A 22,454-nucleotide genomic window follows, 5' to 3' on the forward strand; every position below is an offset into this window, starting at 1 on the left:
TTCTTCTATAATCTTCTATAAACTTGCTGTGTTGTCTCACTCAGGCAAGCGACTACACTTGTATATCTGTCTCGCTCACACTCACATATCTCCCCCCAGGCGAGGAGGACGGTCGCGCGAGCTCGGAGCTGGAGACGCTGGTGTGGACGCCGTCGCACGGGCTGACGGACCGGCAGATCGACCAGTTCCTGGTGGTGTCGCGCTCGGTGGGCACGTTCGCGCGCGCCCTAGACTGCTCCTCCAGCGTCAAACAGCCCTCCCTGCACATGTCCGCCGCCGCCGCCAGCCGGGATATCACACTGGTGAGGGAATACCAGAGCGAAACCTTTTGTGATAAATAGCAATTTTTAGTGGACCAATAAATGGCTATACAGAGAGTAATATCAGAGTAAACAGAACTAACGAGTAGCCTGTAGGCCGACTCATAAGAGATCTCGAAATTGATATGTTTGACGTAGTATGTCATATCGCGGCGCGTGCCGTACTTATACGTTACTCAGCATTGTGACGCATTGTGTGTGTTGTAAGTGGCAGTCGCGCCATGTCGCGCCCAACTCGCGTATATTCGCCTGTTTGTTTGAAGTCGAGTCCGTTCTGTTCATTAAGTTAATATACCTAGCAGAATAGAGAAACAAAGGCCTGAGCAAGCGAGATGTCACTATCAGTAACACTGCGTGGTAAAAAGAGACGTGTGATACATGACAGCAGAACCAAATTTTTTTTATCTGTTTGACGTCCAGTCGGCACTTATCAGCACGTTGACAATTTAGTCTCTTAGAAAGATGGTTGTGTAAGTGTATACGTAAACAATTTTTTACACACAGACGAATATCAATTTCGGTTTCGTTGTACAGCTCGAGATTGTTGCTCTTTTCCGCTAGGTAAGTATATTAACTTTATGGTTCTGTCTACTCCGGTAATATGCAGCTATCATCCCTAGTTTCTTGTCAAAATTTTAATAGATATAATTTAACAAAAGATAATTCAGACAGACTCATATATTATTCTAAAAGTAATGATGTTCATTGGTGTAGTAGCTGTGTAGAGTGATCTGGAGCGTCGCAAGTCGCAACACTTCCCGACCCATGATAGTACTAGAGCGAAATGTCGCGCAGTCCCGCTGCAATGGAACATTTGGCCGTGATGTATCACGTCGTTCCTCTCAAGTGTAGTTGTACTTTCTGAGGTTTTTAGACATCAAATATATCTTTTTACCGACCCTTTTGATTGGCTTATATCAAAATGTTAGCTACTCAAATAAGCTGTTGTAAATATTATAATCATATAATATTATAAAAAATTCTCGTGTCTCAGCGTTTGTGCGCGAACTCCAAAACCGTTCAACCGATTTTAATAAAATTTTGTATGTACTATCAGAGAAGTTGATTCCTAGGCAGATGGCAGACCTAAGTAATTTGGTCGCGTTATGTCAAACCCTTCCGACCGATCACAGCTAACATTGAATTGACATAAGCCGACCACATGACGTAGATCCGCCAGGCGCCAACTGCCTAATAATCAATTTCCTTTCTGGTCGTACAATCGTTAAGTCTGGGAATAAGTTTTTATCTACTTTTTACATTGATACTAGAAATAATGTATATGGCCAAACATCCTTCGGGTTAGCTATTATTAATTATTATTATTTAAAATGTCATAACCGAGTATTCATCGTCGTATTGTCATACAGTTCCACGCGATGGACGCGCTCCACAAGAGCGGGTACAGCATAGAGGCGGCGCTGTCGTCGCTGGTGCCGCCGTCGGGGCCGGTGCTGTGCCGCGACGAGATGGAGGAGTGGTCCGCCTCCGAGGCCAACCTGTTCGAGGAGGCGCTCGACAAGTACGGCAAGGACTTCGCCGATATACGTCTCGACTTTGTGAGTATGCGTACTGTGGTTCTTAAGCCAATAGCTCCGTGTTTAGACACACGATTCCCGCTCTTAGAAGCGGGAATCGCGTGGCTGAGACCCTTTGTTTTAATTGCAAACAACTGCACAGCAGCAGCGATATATTGCAATGTTACTCGTAATACTACCGCGTGGTTTCGACTGTATCTTATATACTCAGTACTCTAGACTAACTTTTAATGAGTTTATACAATTTCTGAATATAAACACTGCTTGCGCGTAATTGGTTATTGCGTTGATAATATAATTCCTATAATATACTATAGGTCAGTTAACTAAAGTTAAGTGGCACGTTCACAGTATTCACACTTATGCAATTTCACTATACAGTATGTTTAAAAATATTAAATATGTATGTTTGCATCATGATAAAAATTATCGTACAATCTGCGTACGATAATAATATGCTATCGTACATCGTACGTAGGCACAAAATTATCGTATGTGTACGATAATAATTATCGTACGGTTCCGAACATCATGCTGTATTTATAAACAGTAGCAAAAGATAAACAATAACTGTCCCCTTCACGCTCATAACTCATAAGATAACCGCGCAGGAGAGACGGGCAGACTTTTAATGATGCGTATATAGTACGACGACGTCACGCCGCGCGCTTATTCACAGACACTACACAAGCGCATTGTACAGTAAATGTGTTGATCGTAATTTGATTTGTACCATAATAAAAATTATCGTACAATCTGCGTACGATAATAATATGCTATCGTACTTTTTACCAGACTGGCTATAACAGCGACCACATAGCCTCTAGACGCCTAATGCAAGGCAAATACTTTCAGACAATATGTAAGACTTACTGCCGTTCCCAATATTCAATCTATGTCTGGTTTGACATACAACCGATCGCAGCTAACATTGAATTGACATAAAATATATGTCAGTAATGTCTAATGTGAGCTATTCTTATCTCTAGTAGGGCAAAACCAGAGATAGATCAAATATTGGGAACGGCCGTTATAGGTCTTACTTTAGATAATGATAGCGAAATCTGTCTTAGTATCGACCACATCCGTGACCCATGTACATCTCGTGCGTTTCATACAAAATATTTTTTTTACTGTCAAGAATCAATTTATTCAGAGCTCAAATTACACTGGTCTGAATCCATGACGAAAGCATTTGACATAAGTCATATCCCTTTCTATCAAATACAAATTAGTAATGCTTATCCTTTCTTCCGTTATCGTCACGCGTCACTAGTGATGTGATACCAACTATCTTTCAGAGGTATATATTTTTTTAATCGAAAATCGAAACAAAGCGTGATATGCTCAAGTCATTTTGAGTAGAACTGTTGTTAAACAACTGATTAATGATTATAATTTATAGCGTATAGCTATACGTGGGAGAGCCATGCTTCGGCACGAATGAGCCGGCTCGACCGGAGGAATACCACGTTCTCACAGAAAACCGGCGTGAAACAGCGCTTGCGCTGTGTTTCGCCGAGTGAGTGAGTTTACCGGAGGCCCAATCCCCTATTCCCATCCCTACCCTTCCCTATTCCCTCTTAAAAGGCCGGCAACGCACGCGCAGCTCTTTTGATGCTGCGAGTGTCCATGGGCGACGGAAGTTGCTTTCCATCAGGTGACCCGTTTGCTCGTTTGCCCCCTTATTTCATAAAAAAAAATATATATTACAGAATTTTTGCCCTTTAAAAGTTTAAAAAAGTATATATATAATTTGTAAAAAAAAGTGTATTTTTAAATTTACTTAGGTAAGTATAGGTACTTTTTTAATATAATCCGAAGACGTTTTTGTATATTTTTAGAAGCTTGCCACAATTAATAAAAGTCTTTTCTTCATTCTATACTTTAAAATAAATATGCACTGGTTTTTTTTATTTCTTTTGACAAGCGCTTCTCGTACTTCCCATCACTAGTTCTAATTTATGACATGCCGTGAATTTGAATTGGCCAATCGTAATGCATTTCTTACCTCTCCCCCCGCGTCGCTTACCTCAGCACATTGACACAATAATTTGTTAAGAGAAATCAAAACATTAGGCGTCTATTGGGTTATGTGGTCGCTGGGCTATAAGCTGTTTAATGCTTGGGAATGATTTGTTTCACCGTAGCGCCTAAACTACTAATCCATGTAAATTAATAAAAAGTGAATATATATATATATATATATAAACTATGCTATTTCGTTTTAACAATCTGTTAATGATGAGTCCCCTATTCACTTATTTACCTACAGCTGCCATGGAAGACGTTCAAAAACCTAGTGGAGTACTACTACATGTGGAAGACGACGGACCGCTACGTGCAGCAGAAGCGCGTCAAGGCCGTGGAGGCCGAGTCCAAGCTGAAGCAAGTGTACATTCCCAACTAGTGAGTGTTTGTACCGACCCGTCTTTACTACTAATTCATATTCCGTTGCCGTTTATGTTGGAGCTTCTTTTAGGTTAATGACTGTGGTATTTGATGAATAGGATAAATGATATAATGGGCCTTGCACTGTGAAGTTCTTAAAAACAATCAAATTTTAGTCATCAAATGATTAAGGACGAACTGCACTAGTCTCCGTTAAAGATAACTGAGTATTAAATGTCTGTGTTTCTTTATAATTATGGAAGAATAGCATACACAGTTATAAAGTTACTGAAAAACATGCAATGTATTTATCAAACCATAGTTTAGTCACAGAGCAAAAACAAATATCTTTATGCTGAGAAAATGTTGCATATTTTTTTGAAAACTACAATTTTCACTACTACAATTATATATATTGTGTGCAGATGTAATTTCCCATCACGTATAGGACGTTGTGTCTCTTATGAAAACTATATTGGCGATAGGGAAATGAATTTGATCTTTGACAGCTATTGCTCTGCACAAAAGTTATTTTTTTACTCTGTGGCTTCATACAATCAGTATCAATAACACGTTGACGAGGAACCGTTATCGTTGCAGCAACAAGCCGAACCCCGCGCTGATCACCGCGTCGGGCGGCGGCGGTAAGGGCGCGGTGCTCAACGGCGGTACCAACGGCACCCCCGCCCTCGCCGCGAACGTCTGCGCCTCCTGTCAAGGTAATACACCCTTATGACTTATGTGATAAATTATAGTATTTTAAAAAGATAAAACCGACTTCAAAATTGTACGTAATTGAGAATTAAAATCCCCTTTAAAAAAACTACTGAACCGATTTCGATAAAACTTGCAGTATTCCCTAAGTTGAACAATACCAAGTACAGCAAAAAAAGAATTACCTAAGTCGTACTTGTAGTTCCGGAGATATGCGAACAAAAACATAAAAACACACACACCTGCATACACTTTAGAGATTTGGCACATTTGTTCAGACGCTGAAATATACTTACATATTATATGGAAACCAGTTAGGCAGTTCGAGAAATGTTATATATATGTCGCAGGGAAAAGAAGATATCAGGGATATCCCGAAATCCCTAGGGATATCACGAAATCGCGGTAGATACCGAATATTCTTGTTGCTTACGTCTTCTTACTAAACAAATCTAGTGATATGTCATTTCACTAAACTAAATCCAGTGAAATGTCAGAAAAGCGGATACCGCCAAATAAAAATCGAGCTACGCATTTCTCTCGCTCGCTCTAATACCCTATCACTATCTTATGGGGGCGACTAACCCTAAATTGACGATTTTATAATTCATTTTTATACTTGAAAATAAGCCCCGAATTGTTTCATTTTGTAGACATAGATACTACATTATATTTCCGAGAATCAGACCTAGCAAAAACACGATATATCTTAAAATTTTCTCGATCACAAAGATGCATCTAATTTTCACGAATTTTTCACATATTGCCATAACCGTGCATTAAACTAAGTTAATATTTTAACACACTGTATAAAATTCTATCATTGAGGAACTGACCTAGCGGATTTTTTAAATGTTACATATTTATCGAGTTATTAGGAAAAAAATAATTTTCTTTTTATTTAAATGAATCCGCGTCATCCTTTTTCACCTAGCATATAAAAGACGGGCGTGAGTGTGAAGAGAGAAGGACGATTTTTTGCGTTAGTCGCCCTCTTAACGCGAATGGGGCATTATCAGCGTGAAGGGATCTTATTATCGGTATTGAGTTATTAATATCCCCATAATATACATTTAACAGGCTATCGAACCATGCAAGTAACATGCGCGTAAGTCTGGAAAATATTAAAAAATGTTGAAACTCGAGAGTCGTAAAAGGTGATATTTAGAAAATCGCATTCAAACTTAACGTACACGTAATAATTTAACGACTAAAATCACACGAGCCGCGCCAGCTCGAGCGACGCATTTGTTTCACTCCCACTAGTGCCCATGTGGGTATTAGAGCGAGCGAGAGAAATGCGTAGCTCGATTTTTATTCGGCGGTATCCGCTTTTCTGACATTTCACTAGATTTAGTTTAGTGAAATGACATATCACTAGATTTGTTTAGTAAGAAGACGTAAGAAACAAGAATATTCGGTATCTACCGCGATTTCGTGATATCCCTAGGGATTTCGGGATATCCCTGATATCTTCTTTTCCCTGCGACATATATACGGATCACATTGATAACCTCCTTTTTTGAAGTCGGTTAGAAACGGGACGGTGGATGCGAGGAATAAAGCGTAACGCACAGGAGCAACAATATAGGCATACAGATTTGTAGTCAGAAGAATTATATTTTTTGACAGCTGTCATTACCAGTGTAAACATTGTCTCCTTAATTAAAATTCAATTTTATTAATTATACTCGAGATAATAAATCATAGGTACCAATTCAATTATTGTGGAAAATAAGTGGTGAGTGTGCTTATGTCCATAACTAGTCCATGAAGACAGAAAACTGGATAAATTACCACAATATTAAAGATAAACACGCCCATATTAGACTGAAGAGACTTACTGTTAATTCCCGTCTATTACCATTATTTGTGTACTGATTACCATTATTTTTGATTTCTCATGCTGAAACATTAACAAATATAGCCCATTTGATAATATTACACAGTTAATCCTTTAATATTTTGAATTTAAACGGATAAACCCACATTTAATAGCACATTAATTTGAAAAACTGTGACACAACAGCTGTTGTGCCACAGTTTTTCAAACCAGCCCACCACTGGAACACTTTTCCCTAACTCTTACTTCACAATTTTCTCATAAGCTCACCCATATGGTATTCACGGAAACCACTATTCTCAATACTCTAAAGAGAATTAACACTCATAAAGGATGTGGTCCTGACAATTGCGAATTGCGCAAGTGCTTTAGTTTATCCTCTAAAAGAAATATTTAATAAGTCTATTATATCCGGTGTTTTCCCAAATGAATGGAAAAAGGCGCGTATAGTGCTGGTTCTAAAGAAGGGTGATAATTCCAACGTCAAAAACTATAGACCCATATCTATTCCTTCCTCTTTCGCCAAAATATTTCAACTCGGGTTTCAAAGTCAAAAATCTGTTAACACAAATCTCGTATCGTACTTAACTCCTATTTTTAAAGGAGTCGACAATGGAATGCAGATAGATTCAGTGTACACGGATTTTGCAAGTGCATTCGTTCTTGTTGGTCATAATATCCTTATAAAGAAATTGAATTCTCAGTACGGGATTGATGGAAACATGTTAAGGTGGTTTGCGTCTTATCTGCATGGTCGGGAGCAAGCAGTTGTAATAAATAGACACGAGTCAGTAAAATATATTGCATCACCTTGGACCGATCTTGTTCCTCCTCTTTATCAACGATATAATTACCTGCATACATCATTGTCATTATTCCCTCTTTGCAGATGGTATGGAAATATCCCTGCAAATAAATTCATTGGCTGACTCGCTAAGGCTACAATCTGATCTTGACCGAATATACATGTGGTGCCTTAAGAACAGAATGAAATTGAATGCTTCTAAATGTCAACACATAAGGTTTACTAAGAAAAGAAAGGTTTTTTCTACTACTTACCATATCAACGGGAGTATCATATCTGTTTCATCGACAGTAAGGGACTTAGGTATTCTTATTGACTCAACGTTAGGTTTTGTACAACACTATGACTTATGGTATATAGGTAAATAAAGCCGCCAAAACTCTTGGGTTCATAAAACGAAACGCGCATGATTTCAAGCGTCCGTATACGAAAATTCTTTTATTTAAAAGCTTTGTACGTAGTATTTTGGAGTTCGGAAATCTGTTCTTGAAATTATTAACATTCTGGCCTGCTATAACATCCTCTGGTAAGCTGTTCCACGCTCTTACAACTCGATTGGACAAAAAGTGTTTATGATTGTTTTTTGAGAAACTGATAGAGAGCTTCGTGTTATGGCCTCTGAAATGTATATTATCTTCCAATGTAAATATATTTTGTAAATCTTGAATGTCATAATGTCCGTTCAGGATTACGGAGAAAATAATCGTAATCACAAGTCTGGCTAGCTATTGGACCATTATCTTTCATCATATCATTTTTCTTTCCTTTAGAGTTCTCATAAGTCGTAAATGTTAAAAGTGATTAAATTGTGTACAGTGGCTGTCAGATCAGCTTTTGTTCCCTGTTACTTTATGATAAGTCCAAGAAGTGGCACTTTTGTATGTATTATTTACATCTTTGAGCAGAAATTATTTCTTTTTTGCAACAATTTACTTGAAGAATGAAGACCAATGTATTGACTGTATAAAATTTGATTTCAGTTACAAATTCAAATCAGTGGTACACATGGGGCCCGCCGCACTTACAGTACAGATTGTGCGGCGCCTGCTGGCAATATTGGAAGAAATATGGAGGACTAAAGGTATGTTTATATTGGACTCACAGTAATTACTGTATTCCTTAGCAGTAACTTTCACAATTTTCTATTGGGTAAATTTATGCTTTATTTGTATGTTTTGTCTCTCTTTTTTCATGTTTTTTTTTTTGTTTAACAAAAAATCATGAAGAGAGACAAATTGAAAATGTCTAGGTTATATTTAAACGCGGATTCAATTGATTGGTGTATTATTTCTCTCATATTTGCCACATAGTTTTCATGTAGGAAATATATATATCCACGGCATCATCTTCGTTAATGCAGTTAATGCGTGGATATAAAATAAACGAATAAAAATAAACGAAGATGATGCCGTGGATATAAAATGTAATAGTGAAAACCTATTATTGGCTTTCTGTTTTATATTAAATTGGTTTTATTGTATTAATTATACGCTGTTGGTTTTCTGAAATAAATATATAAATAATAATACGTATTTGTTCAGACCGCTGGCGTATTCGGCGAGAACGACGCAGAGGCGGCGCGCGCACGGCCCGACGCCGACGACACGGCGCTCAGTGTGTCGCACCGCCCGCACCGCTGCACCGCACTCAACTGCTCTAAGGTATAGTCACCCCGTCCCCGGGGAGTCCCACATACCCCGGTAGCCATCCCCAGACTGTCGGGGTTGCATAAATGCATCCCTCTGATGACCACAAACTATCTAAGGGTCGAGCCACACAGAAAATGTGTTTTTTTCGATAATAGTTCAAAGTCCAAACCAGTACGACCTGACCCCGACACAGAAAGTTTGTTTATAGATATGAAAGTTCCACGGGTTTGAGAGAGGTATGGATTGTTTTTCAACGTTAATGTAACGTGCAGGAGTTCAAGTTGCGCGCGCACCTGGCGCGGCACGTGGCGACGGTGCACGGCGGCGCGGGCGGCGAGGGCGCGCGGCCCGTCATGAAGACGCGCGCCGCCTTCTACCTGCGCGCCTCGCCCTTCACGCGCCTCGCGCGCAAGCTCGCGCGGGCCCTGCGCCGGCCCCGCCACTTCGCCCGCTCGCCGTTCTCGCCCATCAACCTGCACCAGGTTAAACACGAATGTGAGTATTGTCTTGATGATTGGCAATTAATATTTATTATTAATTAACCATAGACTGGAGAGTTCTTAATATGATATTTAACCCAGGAGATTGTAAGAAGGAGCTAAGTTTAACATCGTTCCGGATGGCGCCGCAGAGGCGCCATGGGTATCTTTTCTTATGGCGTGTGGCGCCCAAGAGGAGCCAAAATACCTGTAAAGTGTAAACCTATGATAAAATTTAATTTTTCAGAGGTTTCCCCTCAATGAAAGTGGCTTTATTTGTCACGTATTTTACGTGTACAGTGTTAGTTTTAGGATATGGCATAAAAATTACTCTTTAGGAGTCTTAAACATTTTCAATTGGTGATTAATATGGCCACCGATTTATTTTATAAATATATAACGCCAACACCAGCAAAATCTCACATCAACATAATTAGCTAGCAGCCCGCCCCTGCTTCGCACGGATATAAAACAAACATATTTCATTCAAAAACTACATTGTATACAATGTTTATTTATTTATAATATAATATTCTATAAAAAGTAAATACATTTTTTGGCGTTATACATGACTAGCATGTAATAACAGCGTTTTACCCTGCAATAAAACGCTTATTAACTATACTTACCTAATTCAAAGCCAAATAATGAGAGTGGCAACACTATTTTCCGTATGTGTGGCGGAAATAGTACCTAAACGACTTCTATATCCTCCTACGTCACCCGCTTTCTCCCTCCATATTGGTTGACGTTTAGTTCTAAGTTTTTCCACCAGGTGGCAGAGTTGAGCTTTTTAGCAGCACAACTGATTTAGAACCATTGCGTTGAAAATTCCAGGCAGAATTTAAAGTTGGCTTTGAATTAGGTAAGTATAGTTAATAAGCGTTTTATTGCAGGGTAAAACGCTGTTATTAACTTACTGTACCGTAATTCAAAGCCAAATAATGAGAGCTGTCTGATATCGCCTGGTGGAAGAAAGATAAGATAACTGAATTAAACTTACATTGATTCAATAAAAAAGCTTACATAGATGATGGAATGGAAATGATTTTATTATAGTATAAAAAGAAATACCAAAATGGATAAGTAATTGAAAACACACATAATATATTTTCACATTATACAGTAAGACTGTCAGTATTTATACTATTTTTTTTAAGCATATTCAAACAATCATTATTTTGTTACTAAAGAAGAAAAGATAATATTTTACCAAAATAAAAACAAATGCCTGCCTGGCATTTTATACAATTTTTGCTTTTAGTACTTAACTTTTAGTTATGTTAAGTTTTTAATTACTAATTATAGCTTAAAGATGCATAGTGATGTAACCAAATTCCATAATGAAAGGTTAACCTTATTTTAATTTTTAACCCATCAAGCCCCATTAGCTCACCAGTCACCAGTGAGCAAGACAATAGAATAACAATTGATTTCCATAAATCTACGATCGAAGGATTAAATTAACTATCACCTTTCACTTAATTAGTTACATAATAATATGTCAAATAGTGATTGTTAAATTATCCAATACAAATGCAAAAACTTTTTTTTTCCAATACAGTAATAAAAAAAATAATTACTTAATATGTCTCCTTAAATTAAGCAAACAATCAATTTTCTATGGGAGAAAACATAGCTTATACCACATTTGTTTGGTTTTGTTTTGTCTTAATTTCACGACAATAATACATTTTGAAAGTTTCTTGTGATATCCAATTGCCTCTAGCTAGTATTTCATCTAAGGGACAGTTTACGGTCGGACGGTCTGACACTGCCAGCACTTGCCTTGATTCCGGCCTCATGCAGCAGTCGTCGCACCCATCCACCGATCACAGCGCGAGACGCCGGTTTCGGTTCGCCACAAGCAGTGATGAATAACCTATCGCAGTAGCGATAGGATAGATGATAATTTAATAACTTGTATCCAATAAACTGGATCGATATTTCTATGTTGAATATTTTTACTCAGACGCCATCCCGATTGTCTTACGTCGGACTTGTCAGTTTTTGACCCGAGTCTAGGCCAGAATACGATAGAGTCATCTGGAATATTACAATGACTGTTATCTGTCGTTACTCGTTAGTAGTGTTAGGTCATGGACTCGACGTCCCGAACAAAGTAGCAGAAGGGATACTGCTCTTAGAATATTGGTACAAATTATTATGATTCGTATCATTGCTAAGAAGCCAAGCGCTCAAGTCATCGACATCCCAAATGGGAAGTTTACTGATCTGTCTTTGATTAGAGATAGACAAAAGAATTTTCTTTACGAGTATTTGAGAACTTAATCTTTCAGAAATATCAGGATCACAAAGCGTCGATATTGCAGATTTATGTACTAAAATTGTGTTGTAAGATAATTTATGTTTTTGAAATAAATTCGACAAAAATCTAGCAAATTGAGAGCCAATCGGACTACTACTAGGTGCATTTAATTTATTAGTTTTACAGCATTCTAGCCATTTTGTCCAAGCGTTCTCATAAGTTTTAATAGAGGAAGGCCGCCAGCCTGATTTTAATAAATTCTTTTGTTCCGTTGTCCAATCTTTTAATGATGACGTCCACCCCCACATCTCCAGACTTGTAGGGTCATTTCGTCGACCTTTGGAGGGGCCCGGCCGGTCGACGTGTCCACCAGCACTCTATGGAGGCGATGTATCGTGAACTGTGGAGACAGGGCTCGTCGTTTGATGTCGGGCCTCCAAAACACTTTTTCCTAAAGAGGAGCAACGATTAAATAGACCCCTTTTTCCGAGTTCAAGTGAGCTAGAATTCTGGGGATGAGAAAAGGCGGGGAGGAACACCCACGCCAAATGAAAGTTCCATTGCTGGCTGAAAAAATCGTGGAACAATGCGTGTTCGTCTTTCAAGTCGAGGCTCACGTAAGATGGAACGACATGAGCCGAATTCGAAGCCATCAAATCGATTTCTGGGGTTTTGTTGAAAATTATTCGAGTTATCTCCGGTAGCAGGTGTCATTCCGGAGCCGCTCGGTAGCGGGATTTTTTTTTATTTATTTTATATTATCACCTTTACAATCCATTAAACAACAATTTAGCATATTACATAATAACAAAAACATTTCATTAGGTACACTTTACAGGAACATTGGCAGCCGTACTAGTATTAACTGTGTCACAGCCGCCTGATGTACTGGCAATAGGATATAACAACCTTTATAAAAAAAAAAAAAAAAAAAAACAAGTACAATGTGATTACCTACTGATTGATATTACAATTTTGAAACAATATAAAAAGTGATAACTAAAAATAAAATTGATTCAAATATAAAAACGAAATCAAATAAGATTAAATCAAAATAAATATCATTAAATTAAATCAAGTCAAATCAAATTAAATTAAGTTAAATCAAATCAAATCGAATAAATTAAATTAAGCCAAATTAAATTAAGTCAAATGAAATTAAATTAAATTAAATAACTTAAATAACATGCAATTAAATTAGAAATTAAATAATAACCATTCCATGCTATTTAAAAGATTATGTATGATTATATTATGTGTGTATGACGTATGTGCAGTGATAGAGTTTGTGGATGTGTGTTTATGTGTATGGATTTTGCATGTATTTCTCTGAACTATTGTAGTCTAATGTAATTAACCATTTTTTTAAACATTGCTTGCATTTTCGGTAAGTAAGTGGGTATATGTTGTTTAGTTTATTTGCCGTATTATAGAGGTATGCGGAAATAACGTGAAATTGGCGTCTAGCAAGTGAGGTTCGGTAACGGGGCGTGGAGCAGATTTTCCAGGCTGTTCGTTTGTTATTCTGGACATATGGTATTTCTCTATGCTTACGTAGGATTGCATTCATTATGAATAATTGCCTCACAGTGAGCACGGAGGACTCGCGATAGAGTTGGTGGGTGCTATACCGCCGGGGAAGTCCATAAATGACTTTAAGGATGGCGCGCTGGGCTCGTTCCAGTGGCAGCAAAGTATTAGCCGCACATCCTCCCCACGTGACAATGCAGTATTGAATGAGGGATTGAGCTAGAGCGAAGTACACACACCGCATTGTATCAACATCCGCGGAGCTTCTGAGTTTGCGAAAAACGGGAATCAGCTTTCTTAAGCGCGCTGTTACAGTAATTATGTAAGGCAGCCAAGAGAGATTATTGTCTAAGGTAAGTCCCAAATACTTGATGGTAGTTGTTTGCGCTAGCTTCGAACATTGACATAAGCTTCCGGAGCATGTATGAGCTATGATACAAACATTTTTTGGTGGCTGAGAGTTGGAGCGTGGTGAGAACGGTATGTATTTTGATTTTTCTATGTTAAGCGTCAAAAGATTAGCATCCAGCCACTGCATAATCTCTCTTATAGCTGCCTCTGTGTGCAACTTAACTTTGTCCCAGGTGCTCCCATAAACAATCACGGCTGTGTCGTCAGCGTAGCTCAACAGTTTGCAATTCTTCAAGGCAAGTGTACACAATGAATTTACATATAGCAGAAATAGGGTGGGGCCCAAGACGCTACCTTGCGGAACTCCATAAGTGAGCTGAGTTGTGCTGCTCAAATATTCTCCTATCCTTACACGCTGAGTGCGATTGGAAAGGTAACTCCGGAAAATATCTAGAGCAACACCGCGTACTCCGACAGACTCTAATTTGCTTAGTAAAAGTGGCACAGATACTGTATCGAAGGCCTTAGATAGATCTAAAAACACTCCTAGCACTTTGTCTCCATTATCTAAATGCTTGGCTATCGTTTCGCTTAGCTGTAGAGTCGCATCTTCCGTAGATTTTCCCCTTGTGAACCCATATTGATTTTCTGCAATGATGTTTCGTTTATTTATAAAATTAATTAACCTAGTATTAAGTAGCTTTTCTAAAACCTTAGAAACGATCGTAAGCACAGAAATAGGTCTGTAGTTGCTAATTACGTCCCTGTTGCCATTCTTATGAATTGGACGAACGAGGGCACTTTTAAGAGCGTCTGGAAAGACGCCAGTAGAAAAGCATAAATTAAATAAATAAGTCATGTGGGGAATTAAGTACTTCATTGCATTTTTTAAAACTATTGTTGAAATATTATCTATACCAGTCGCACAATCATTTTTGAGATTTTTTATTATGTTTTCTACTTCTGCGTGATCAACATTACTTAGGACCATGGAGTCACTCTGTCCTGCGAGTCGTTGTTTTATTGCAGTATTTACAAAGCCTAATGGAGTAATTTTTCGCTTAACTAATATTGCATCAGCTAATGTTTTACCGATTCCTCCAAAGTAGTTATTTACCTGATTTACCGAATCTTGGGGATTCTGAGCAACTTTTAATAGGTCAGTGGGTGGCATGTATGAATTTTTTAAATTTGTTATTTTGTTAATAGTGCTCCACATTCCCTTGGGATTATTTTTATATTTTTGAAACTCATTTTTTTCATATGTTATTTTTAGTTTTTTAAGCAAGTTGTTACAAAAATTTCGATATCTCGTGTAAGTTAGTTGTAAGATAGCATTATTAGGATTAAGCTTGGCTTTTTTATGTAAGTTATCACGATTTCTAATACATCGTATGAGACCTGGAGTAAGCCAAGGTTTAATGGGGCGTTTTTTGTGCGGAACTCTTAATTGTGTAGAGTTTGCAGAGATCGCATTAGATATGATATCAACAAACATTGACACTGCGACATTCGCGTCGGTCGAACGATATATCTGACTAAAATTTGCCAATGCAATATCATTATTTAAATTATTGTAGTCAATTTGGGTACGCATTATATTCACTTGAGAACGCTTGACTCTGCAATCTAAAGAATATATGATTGGTACATGGTCGGTGACCAACGTGTCCAAGACAAAAGTTTGTGATCGACGGTCCGTTTTGACCATGACGTGATCTAAGCATCTATCTAGGCGTGTGGGATGTAGATGCGCTGGGAGTAGTCCATGCATAGCTAGAGTGTCCATATACGCACAACTGTTTGTGTCAGAACATCCTTGAGCTATATTTATATTAATATCTCCGACTAGAATTACTGACTTTACATTCTTTAGTCCTAACAAACATGAATCCAAGCTATTGCAGAAATTATCTATATTTTTGTAAGATGGTGAACGATACACGCCCATAATCGCAATGTCGCTATCGATGAGTTTAATAATTACGCTATTTGCATCTATTAATTTGAAAGATATTTCTGTTTTTATATTATGTTGAATATTCGATCTAATGTAAATAGTAACACCATCATTTTGGTTGTAATAGTTCGAAGTATATGATATGTAGCCTTTTATTTCAGGAATAGTTGTCAGTTTACTCAGCCAGCACTCGGTAAGCACTATAATATCACATTGAACAGTTATTCTTTCCAGCAAGAGTAGTAACGAGTCAAAGTTACAGTTTAAGCTCCTGATGTTCATATGCAAAATATTAAGAGATCTAATTAAGTTTTTCGATTGGTACTTTAGTTCTTCTGGGCTACATACTATTGATTGCGATACCTCTATGCAATCAATATCGTGTGATATATTAGTCATAGTATCGAATTTTATGTACATATACACTTAGAGGTAGAGACAACATACAAAATAGGTTTGGCCACTTACACACTGTATTAGAAAGACGTATACAATAATAATTATAATATTTTGATAATATGTCAAGCAATTTAGGTAGGGTACATTCTTTAGATGTGGAGTTTATAATTGTGTTTAGTTTGTGAGAGTGTAGACTATTATTTGTACATAGCGTTTGTGTGAAACATGATAATAAATTTAGTTTTTTTACTAACAACCAATAGATAATATTAGTTAAAGTAATTAAATGTAGGTACATAATATGAAATGCAGGCAAGTTATTATAAGTAATATCAATTAACATTAGAGATACTTTTTTATAACTAAAATACAGAAGAAATCTAAATAGTCATACTATATCAGGCGATTGAATAAGATTGTCTAGGTCCGTTTCTGATGAAATACGTCGGCAGGGGACTCCTTCTTTTTTGCGCAGGTATACTTTCCCATGGGCTGTCCAGCAGTAAGCATATGCGTGCTTCATGCTAAATTCTCTTGCTAGGTAGTATAGTCTCTTGGTATTTTGGGTCAGACATTCTGTCACAAAAATTGGTTTCGACTCTCCTTCAATTTTTAAGTGTGTTGTGCATAATTTATTGGCTCTATTTACTTTGTTATATGATTTGAATGATGATAAAATTTTGTCTTTCTGGATAACGGTCGTAAAATCAACAATAATAGGGCTATTTTGTTCTTTTTTAGTTTTTAAACGGAAAACATCACGGATTTGTTGATCATCTATGCAGACATTAATTTCGTTACCGATGTTCTTTACATAGCTAAGCAGGTCCTGTTGAGTTTCCTTTTTTTGTATGGGAACATTTCTAACTTCTATAGAACTCTTCCTCAGACTTTTTTCCGTGTTTTCCTTATACTGTTGCACCTGCTGTTCAAGGCTCTTGATATATTTCATGTTGTTGATTCTCTCTGTCTCCATTTTAGATAGTCTGTCCTTCATGTCCTCATATTGTTTTGAAATAAAATCCATAGATTGGATAATGTCCGAATTTTGTTTTTGGATGCCATTTACAGTTTCTTGAAGTTCTCGCTGCTGTTTAGCCATTAAATCGATTGATTTCTTAATGTCTGACATGAAGACTGAGAATTCATCATCATGCCGGCGTTTTCTTCCGCGCGGCCCAATCTCATTAACACTTTCTTTCTCAGAATTCATTGCCGATGCGTAATTGCTGCACGGGTCAGATTCCGTGACGGAGAATCCAGTGGTAGTAGGTGGTGGAGATCTGCTGAGCGGCATATTAATTATTATTGTAGAAATAGTATGTGCGCGGATGGTATTCGAGCCCGATAAAGATCGTTTGGTGGTCGATTTGGTACAGCGCCCTCTCTTGGATATAGAAGGCGTTCGGTGCAATTGGTAGCTGTTATATTAATTAAGATCGATCGATAGTCCACTACTCGTTGTTTTAGTTCTTACATATTTACATAGATGTCGCTAGGATCGCCGCCAATTTTGCTTATTCATCCTATTTTTGTGATGATTTTATTGAAATAGTCACTAGTAATGAGCACTTTGTCACAAAAACACTTCTTGTCTTATATTAGCACTGCTGCAGAAGGGTTTTTCCGTTGCCAGTCAGAAATAATTTGAATTTAACTGATTTTTAGTTCACTGTTTTAACACTTGTTTCTAGAGTAAATCCATAGGTTTCAGGTTAGTCCACAATTTGTGTTGTGGTAAACACTTAGTCCGTCACACTGCACTTACTTTTTATAATTAAATATAATATATAAGGGATAGATGATCCGCTTCGCAATTCATCTTGCCAGGGATATGGTGAACTATGAGATTTATATTGAAAGTGTCGAGCAGGGCGAAGACCTTGCGAACGACATGCATGAGTTCGGGAGATTTTGAGCCCCCTTCGTGTTTCAAACGCTACAACAGTTCAGTATTATGCTACAACAGTTCTGTTGTCGGTCTGAAGCATAGTGGACGAATTGGCTAAGTAAAGACAGTGATCTTTTGATGTGTAAAGCACTGCGAGCATCTCCTTCTGGTTGGAGTGCAAGATCATCTCGTGAGATGTCCAGGGACCGGAAACTTCGTGATTGTCTATTCGGGCGCCCCATGCTATTTCAGAAGCGTCCGTCGAGAGAAAATGCTCGGCCGCGGGATAATGCAGGCGAGATTGAACATTGCAATTCTTTATCTACCATTCTAGATCGCGGAGTACTACGTTTGGGACTGCAATGCAAAAGGTAATTGCAAAATCGCATAAGCTCCCGAAAATTCAAGCGGCCTCGAGGGACCGTGAAGCTGGCAAAATTTACTAGACCGACTAGGCTTTGGATTTCTTGTAAATGCGCAGTTTTTCGCTGTATTATAGGTCGACACTTGTCAATAATAGTTTGCGTCTTTTTTACAGGAAGCCATTTGAGGCCGAGCCATGGATCCCAACAGATCCCGAGAAATTCCAGGGCCTTTTGAGGAGTTAAAACAGATTTTTTGAAATTGATTTGCCAACCTAAGCTTTTCAGTAAATTTACTGTATAATGAATTTGACTCGAAAGTACGGTTCTTGTCTTGATTGGCTATTAGATAATCGTCCAAATAAGATATTGTTCTTATTCCTCGGTTTCGCAAGGTCTGCGCGGGTCGCGCAATTGCTCAACATCGCAAAAACATGAGGCGCCGTCACCAAACCGAAAGGGAGGCAGGTCATTTGACACAATTTTTGCTCGTAAATCACCCTCAGGAACCTCCTGTGAGAGGCCGCAACGGGGACAAGGTAATCGTATGGTTGTAAGAAATTGGGCACTTTTTGCATGTTTATTAATTTGAACTTGCTTAGAATTACAAATTTGTTTAAAAATCGCAGATTGAATATCGGCCTCAGGTTGCCGTCGTTCTTGGATGTCAAAAACATCGGGGAGACAAAGCTCGGGGAGTTGCGTACTCTCTCCAAGGCACTGTTTTCTAGTAAAGTTTTTACTTATAGCGAGCGACATTTGAGTTGAATTTCGAGTGTGAAATCTTTGACAAGTCGAAGAAGGTACCCACAGCGGTGGCTTTTTCTTTAGAGGAATCCTGTATCCCTGGATAATTTTTAGTACAGGTTTTGGAGCACCAGATGAACAAAATTTGCCAAGCGTGAACAAAATGCAACATGCAAGCGACATGCAACACGTTCGTCCGTGTCAAAAACTACGTTTCGATTTGAAACTATTTTTATTTTGTGTGGTCTTAGATTGACCCTTTAGCATTGTCAAAATTAGATCTCTGGCGAGATCCGTTCGCATCGGCCCTCGACTTATTTTGGTTCTGCGCGAACCTTTTATTTTGTGTGTACCCATGTTGTGGGTAGTTTGAATTCGGGTAATTATTAAAATTAGGTCCCGAAGGTAGTGTTTGAATCGGTTGATATTGATACGGGTGTGCATTTTGTGCAAAAACAGATGTTAATCTGTCGTATGAACCCCACGGTGGGTGAAAGCGAGCACCCTACGCGGGTGTTTTATAATTTGAGCTCGAGCTAGCCTGCACGGCCGTTCTTTGCATTGTAGGTCGTATCGGCCAACAAATTTTAGTACTACCGCCCGGTTTTTCAACAGCCAATCAAAAACTGTTCTTTTTTGAACAAATTATGGCAAGACGGAGGTATTTTGCGTAAACTCGCTCGTAAAAACGTATCTTTAACAGATCTTAAAATAGCATCCCTTCTTTGTCCTATCATATCTGCCCTGAGCCCGCAAGCGAGTTGAAACATATCGCAAGAAATTTTATTGTGTACATAGCACCTCCCACAAAAATCTCATTACTTTTATCTTTTATAGAAGACACAGTCAAATCGACGGAATTTTCCACGACCCAATTTAAAAACGATTCAAAACCTGCCTGCGCGGCATCTTTTTGTTTTACCTATTTCTCGAAAGGTTTTATTTCGTCGTTAGATTCGACTTCGAGAAATCCGGGCGTAGAACAATATAATTTAACATCGGAATAGCGCACGTCACTCCATTCGGGAGTGTCGAAGTGTTGCGCCGACATTAGCAAATCTAAATGATCTTGCAATGACCTCGGCAACGAGGACTCTTTTAATATTTCATTAATCGAAAAATTTACACAGTTTTCAACTTGTTTGGAGCTCGAAGCTAAATTTTCATTATCATTATCGGAAAATAATTCGCCGCAAACATCTAAACACCGGTTGTCATCGGAATTATTATGCGAGGGTATATTTTCGAGCGGCTGCCAAGCTGGAAAGTAATTATTATAGCCTGTCGATTGAAAATACGATTGAGCCAAAAAACTTTGAATTTGACTCACCTGTTTAGCGAGTTTACTTAACTCAATGTCGGATGTCCGGCGACGCTTACGTTGGTCTCTGCTCCTCGACGTTTCGGCCTTCCTTTTGTTTCGCGCAGGAGGGTCGGATTCGGAACTCGAGCTAATATTTTTATCCGAACCCATTATTTCTATTTATAAGAATTATTAAGAAGTCGTTCGGTAAACCGAAAAGTAAAATTGATGTGCCACGTGCACAAATTTAAACAAAGATATGAAATTACGCGTAATCTAATATACGTCCGCACAGCACGAAAAATAACCGCCAATGGTTCCAAATCCGTTGTGCTGCTAAAAGCTCAACTCTGCCACCTGGTGGAAAAACTTAGAACTAAACGTCAACCAATAGGGAGGCAGAAAGCGAGTGACGTAGGAGGATATAGAAGTCGTTTAGGTACTATTTCCGCCACACATACGAAAAATAGTGTTGCCACTCTAATTATTTGGCTTTGAATTACGGTACAGTAAGTTAATATCCGGTTCTACAATAAAACGAAAGTAAATTGATCAATATAGCCAAAGGTTTACAACACCTGATAAAAATAAGTCACTTACCTTCCATTTCTGTTAGTACACGTAAATAATCACTTATAAATACTTGAAGCGAACTATTAATCCGTTTACGTTCGCTGTTGGGTCGCTACTAAAAGAAAAACATTTGGAAACAGACGAAACAGCGCCAAATTACAGTTCATGGCGGGTTGTTGTTATTTAAATGAAGTTAAATGTTACACTACATATATGTCATGGAGGAGTTTCAGTGAATATATTATGATTAACAGGTTTTATTTACTGACTGGCTCACGTAAGCTTGATGATTACTATATTGATGTTCTATCGACAGGTACTCTGGCGATGGCGTCCGGTGCGGGCGGCGCCGAGGTGCGGGGTACGCCGCGCGTGCGGGGGCCGGTGGGCGCGGTGGCGGCGCGGCTGGCGACCACGCTGGGCACGCCGGCGCCGCGCACGCACGACTGGCTGGTGCTCACGCCGCGCGACCGCATGCCCACGCCCAACCACGTCGCCTTCCCCAAACCGCCTAAGGCGCCAGGTCGGTCCCACTACTGTTTACTAACGACCTTACTATTTATTTATCGATGTTATTATAAGGGGTTACACCAATTATTACGATTATTTACTTACTAGTAATCACTAACTTAAAGTACAATTTTGTAACATTAAATTTCAATATTCACACAATGAAACTAAATTGATTGACATTGACCTATAAAAATAATAAATATACACAATGGATACGCTGTACAATGTTTTTGTTCCTTTTCCGATACTTACGTTAAAAATTCGCATAGCAGCTGATGTTCCGACGCAGTAATAACCTCATGTCGGCACTACATATAGGCGAACGCGTTGGCCGGCGCGCTGGCCCAATGTGTAGAACGGCGGCGTTGGCGGTAGGTATTTCGCCCGTTCTACACATTGGGCCAGCGCGCCGGCCGGACGCGTTCGCCTATATTATGTAGTGCCGACTTAAGACGAAACGCAAGCACGTCCTAATGTTCTTAAAGTTCACAACCTATCTCCGAATCCCTTAACTTACGATAGTGTTTTTGTTTTTTAGGGTTACGTATTCAACAAGGAACCCTTATAGTTTCGGTATATCCGTCTGTCTGTTTGTCTGTCCGCGGTTTTGCACAGAGACATAGGACCTGCAAAGCTGTAATTTGGCATGAATACACATATTAATGATGCCGACAAAATGGTACATAAAATCTTTAAAAAAACTAGTACAACAAACGGGGATAAATTTTTTTTTTCGCGCCCATTTCTTTTTTGTGTGGGGTGTCGTTGGATAGATTTTTAAAAAATATTATGAGTATTCATAGATCATTTCCGATTT

General features: G+C 38.5%; 1 protein-coding gene across 1 annotated transcript in view; it reads left to right on the forward strand.

Annotated features, from left to right (window-relative positions):
* LOC121726020 (metastasis-associated protein MTA3) overlaps positions 1-22,454 on the forward strand; it is an 80,699-nt gene that overhangs the window by 55,876 nt on the left and 2,369 nt on the right. The window contains exons 6-13 of the mRNA XM_042113235.1: positions 100-302; positions 1,691-1,879; positions 4,134-4,267; positions 4,850-4,968; positions 8,592-8,692; positions 9,153-9,272; positions 9,533-9,755; positions 21,441-21,647. Coding sequence (XP_041969169.1) covers positions 100-302; positions 1,691-1,879; positions 4,134-4,267; positions 4,850-4,968; positions 8,592-8,692; positions 9,153-9,272; positions 9,533-9,755; positions 21,441-21,647 — 1,296 coding nt within the window. The remainder of the gene's footprint in view (positions 1-99; positions 303-1,690; positions 1,880-4,133; positions 4,268-4,849; positions 4,969-8,591; positions 8,693-9,152; positions 9,273-9,532; positions 9,756-21,440; positions 21,648-22,454) is intronic.

Source organism: Aricia agestis, chromosome 4, assembly GCF_905147365.1.
Source record: "Aricia agestis chromosome 4, ilAriAges1.1, whole genome shotgun sequence".
In the NCBI taxonomy this organism is placed as follows: Eukaryota; Metazoa; Arthropoda; class Insecta; order Lepidoptera; family Lycaenidae; genus Aricia; species Aricia agestis.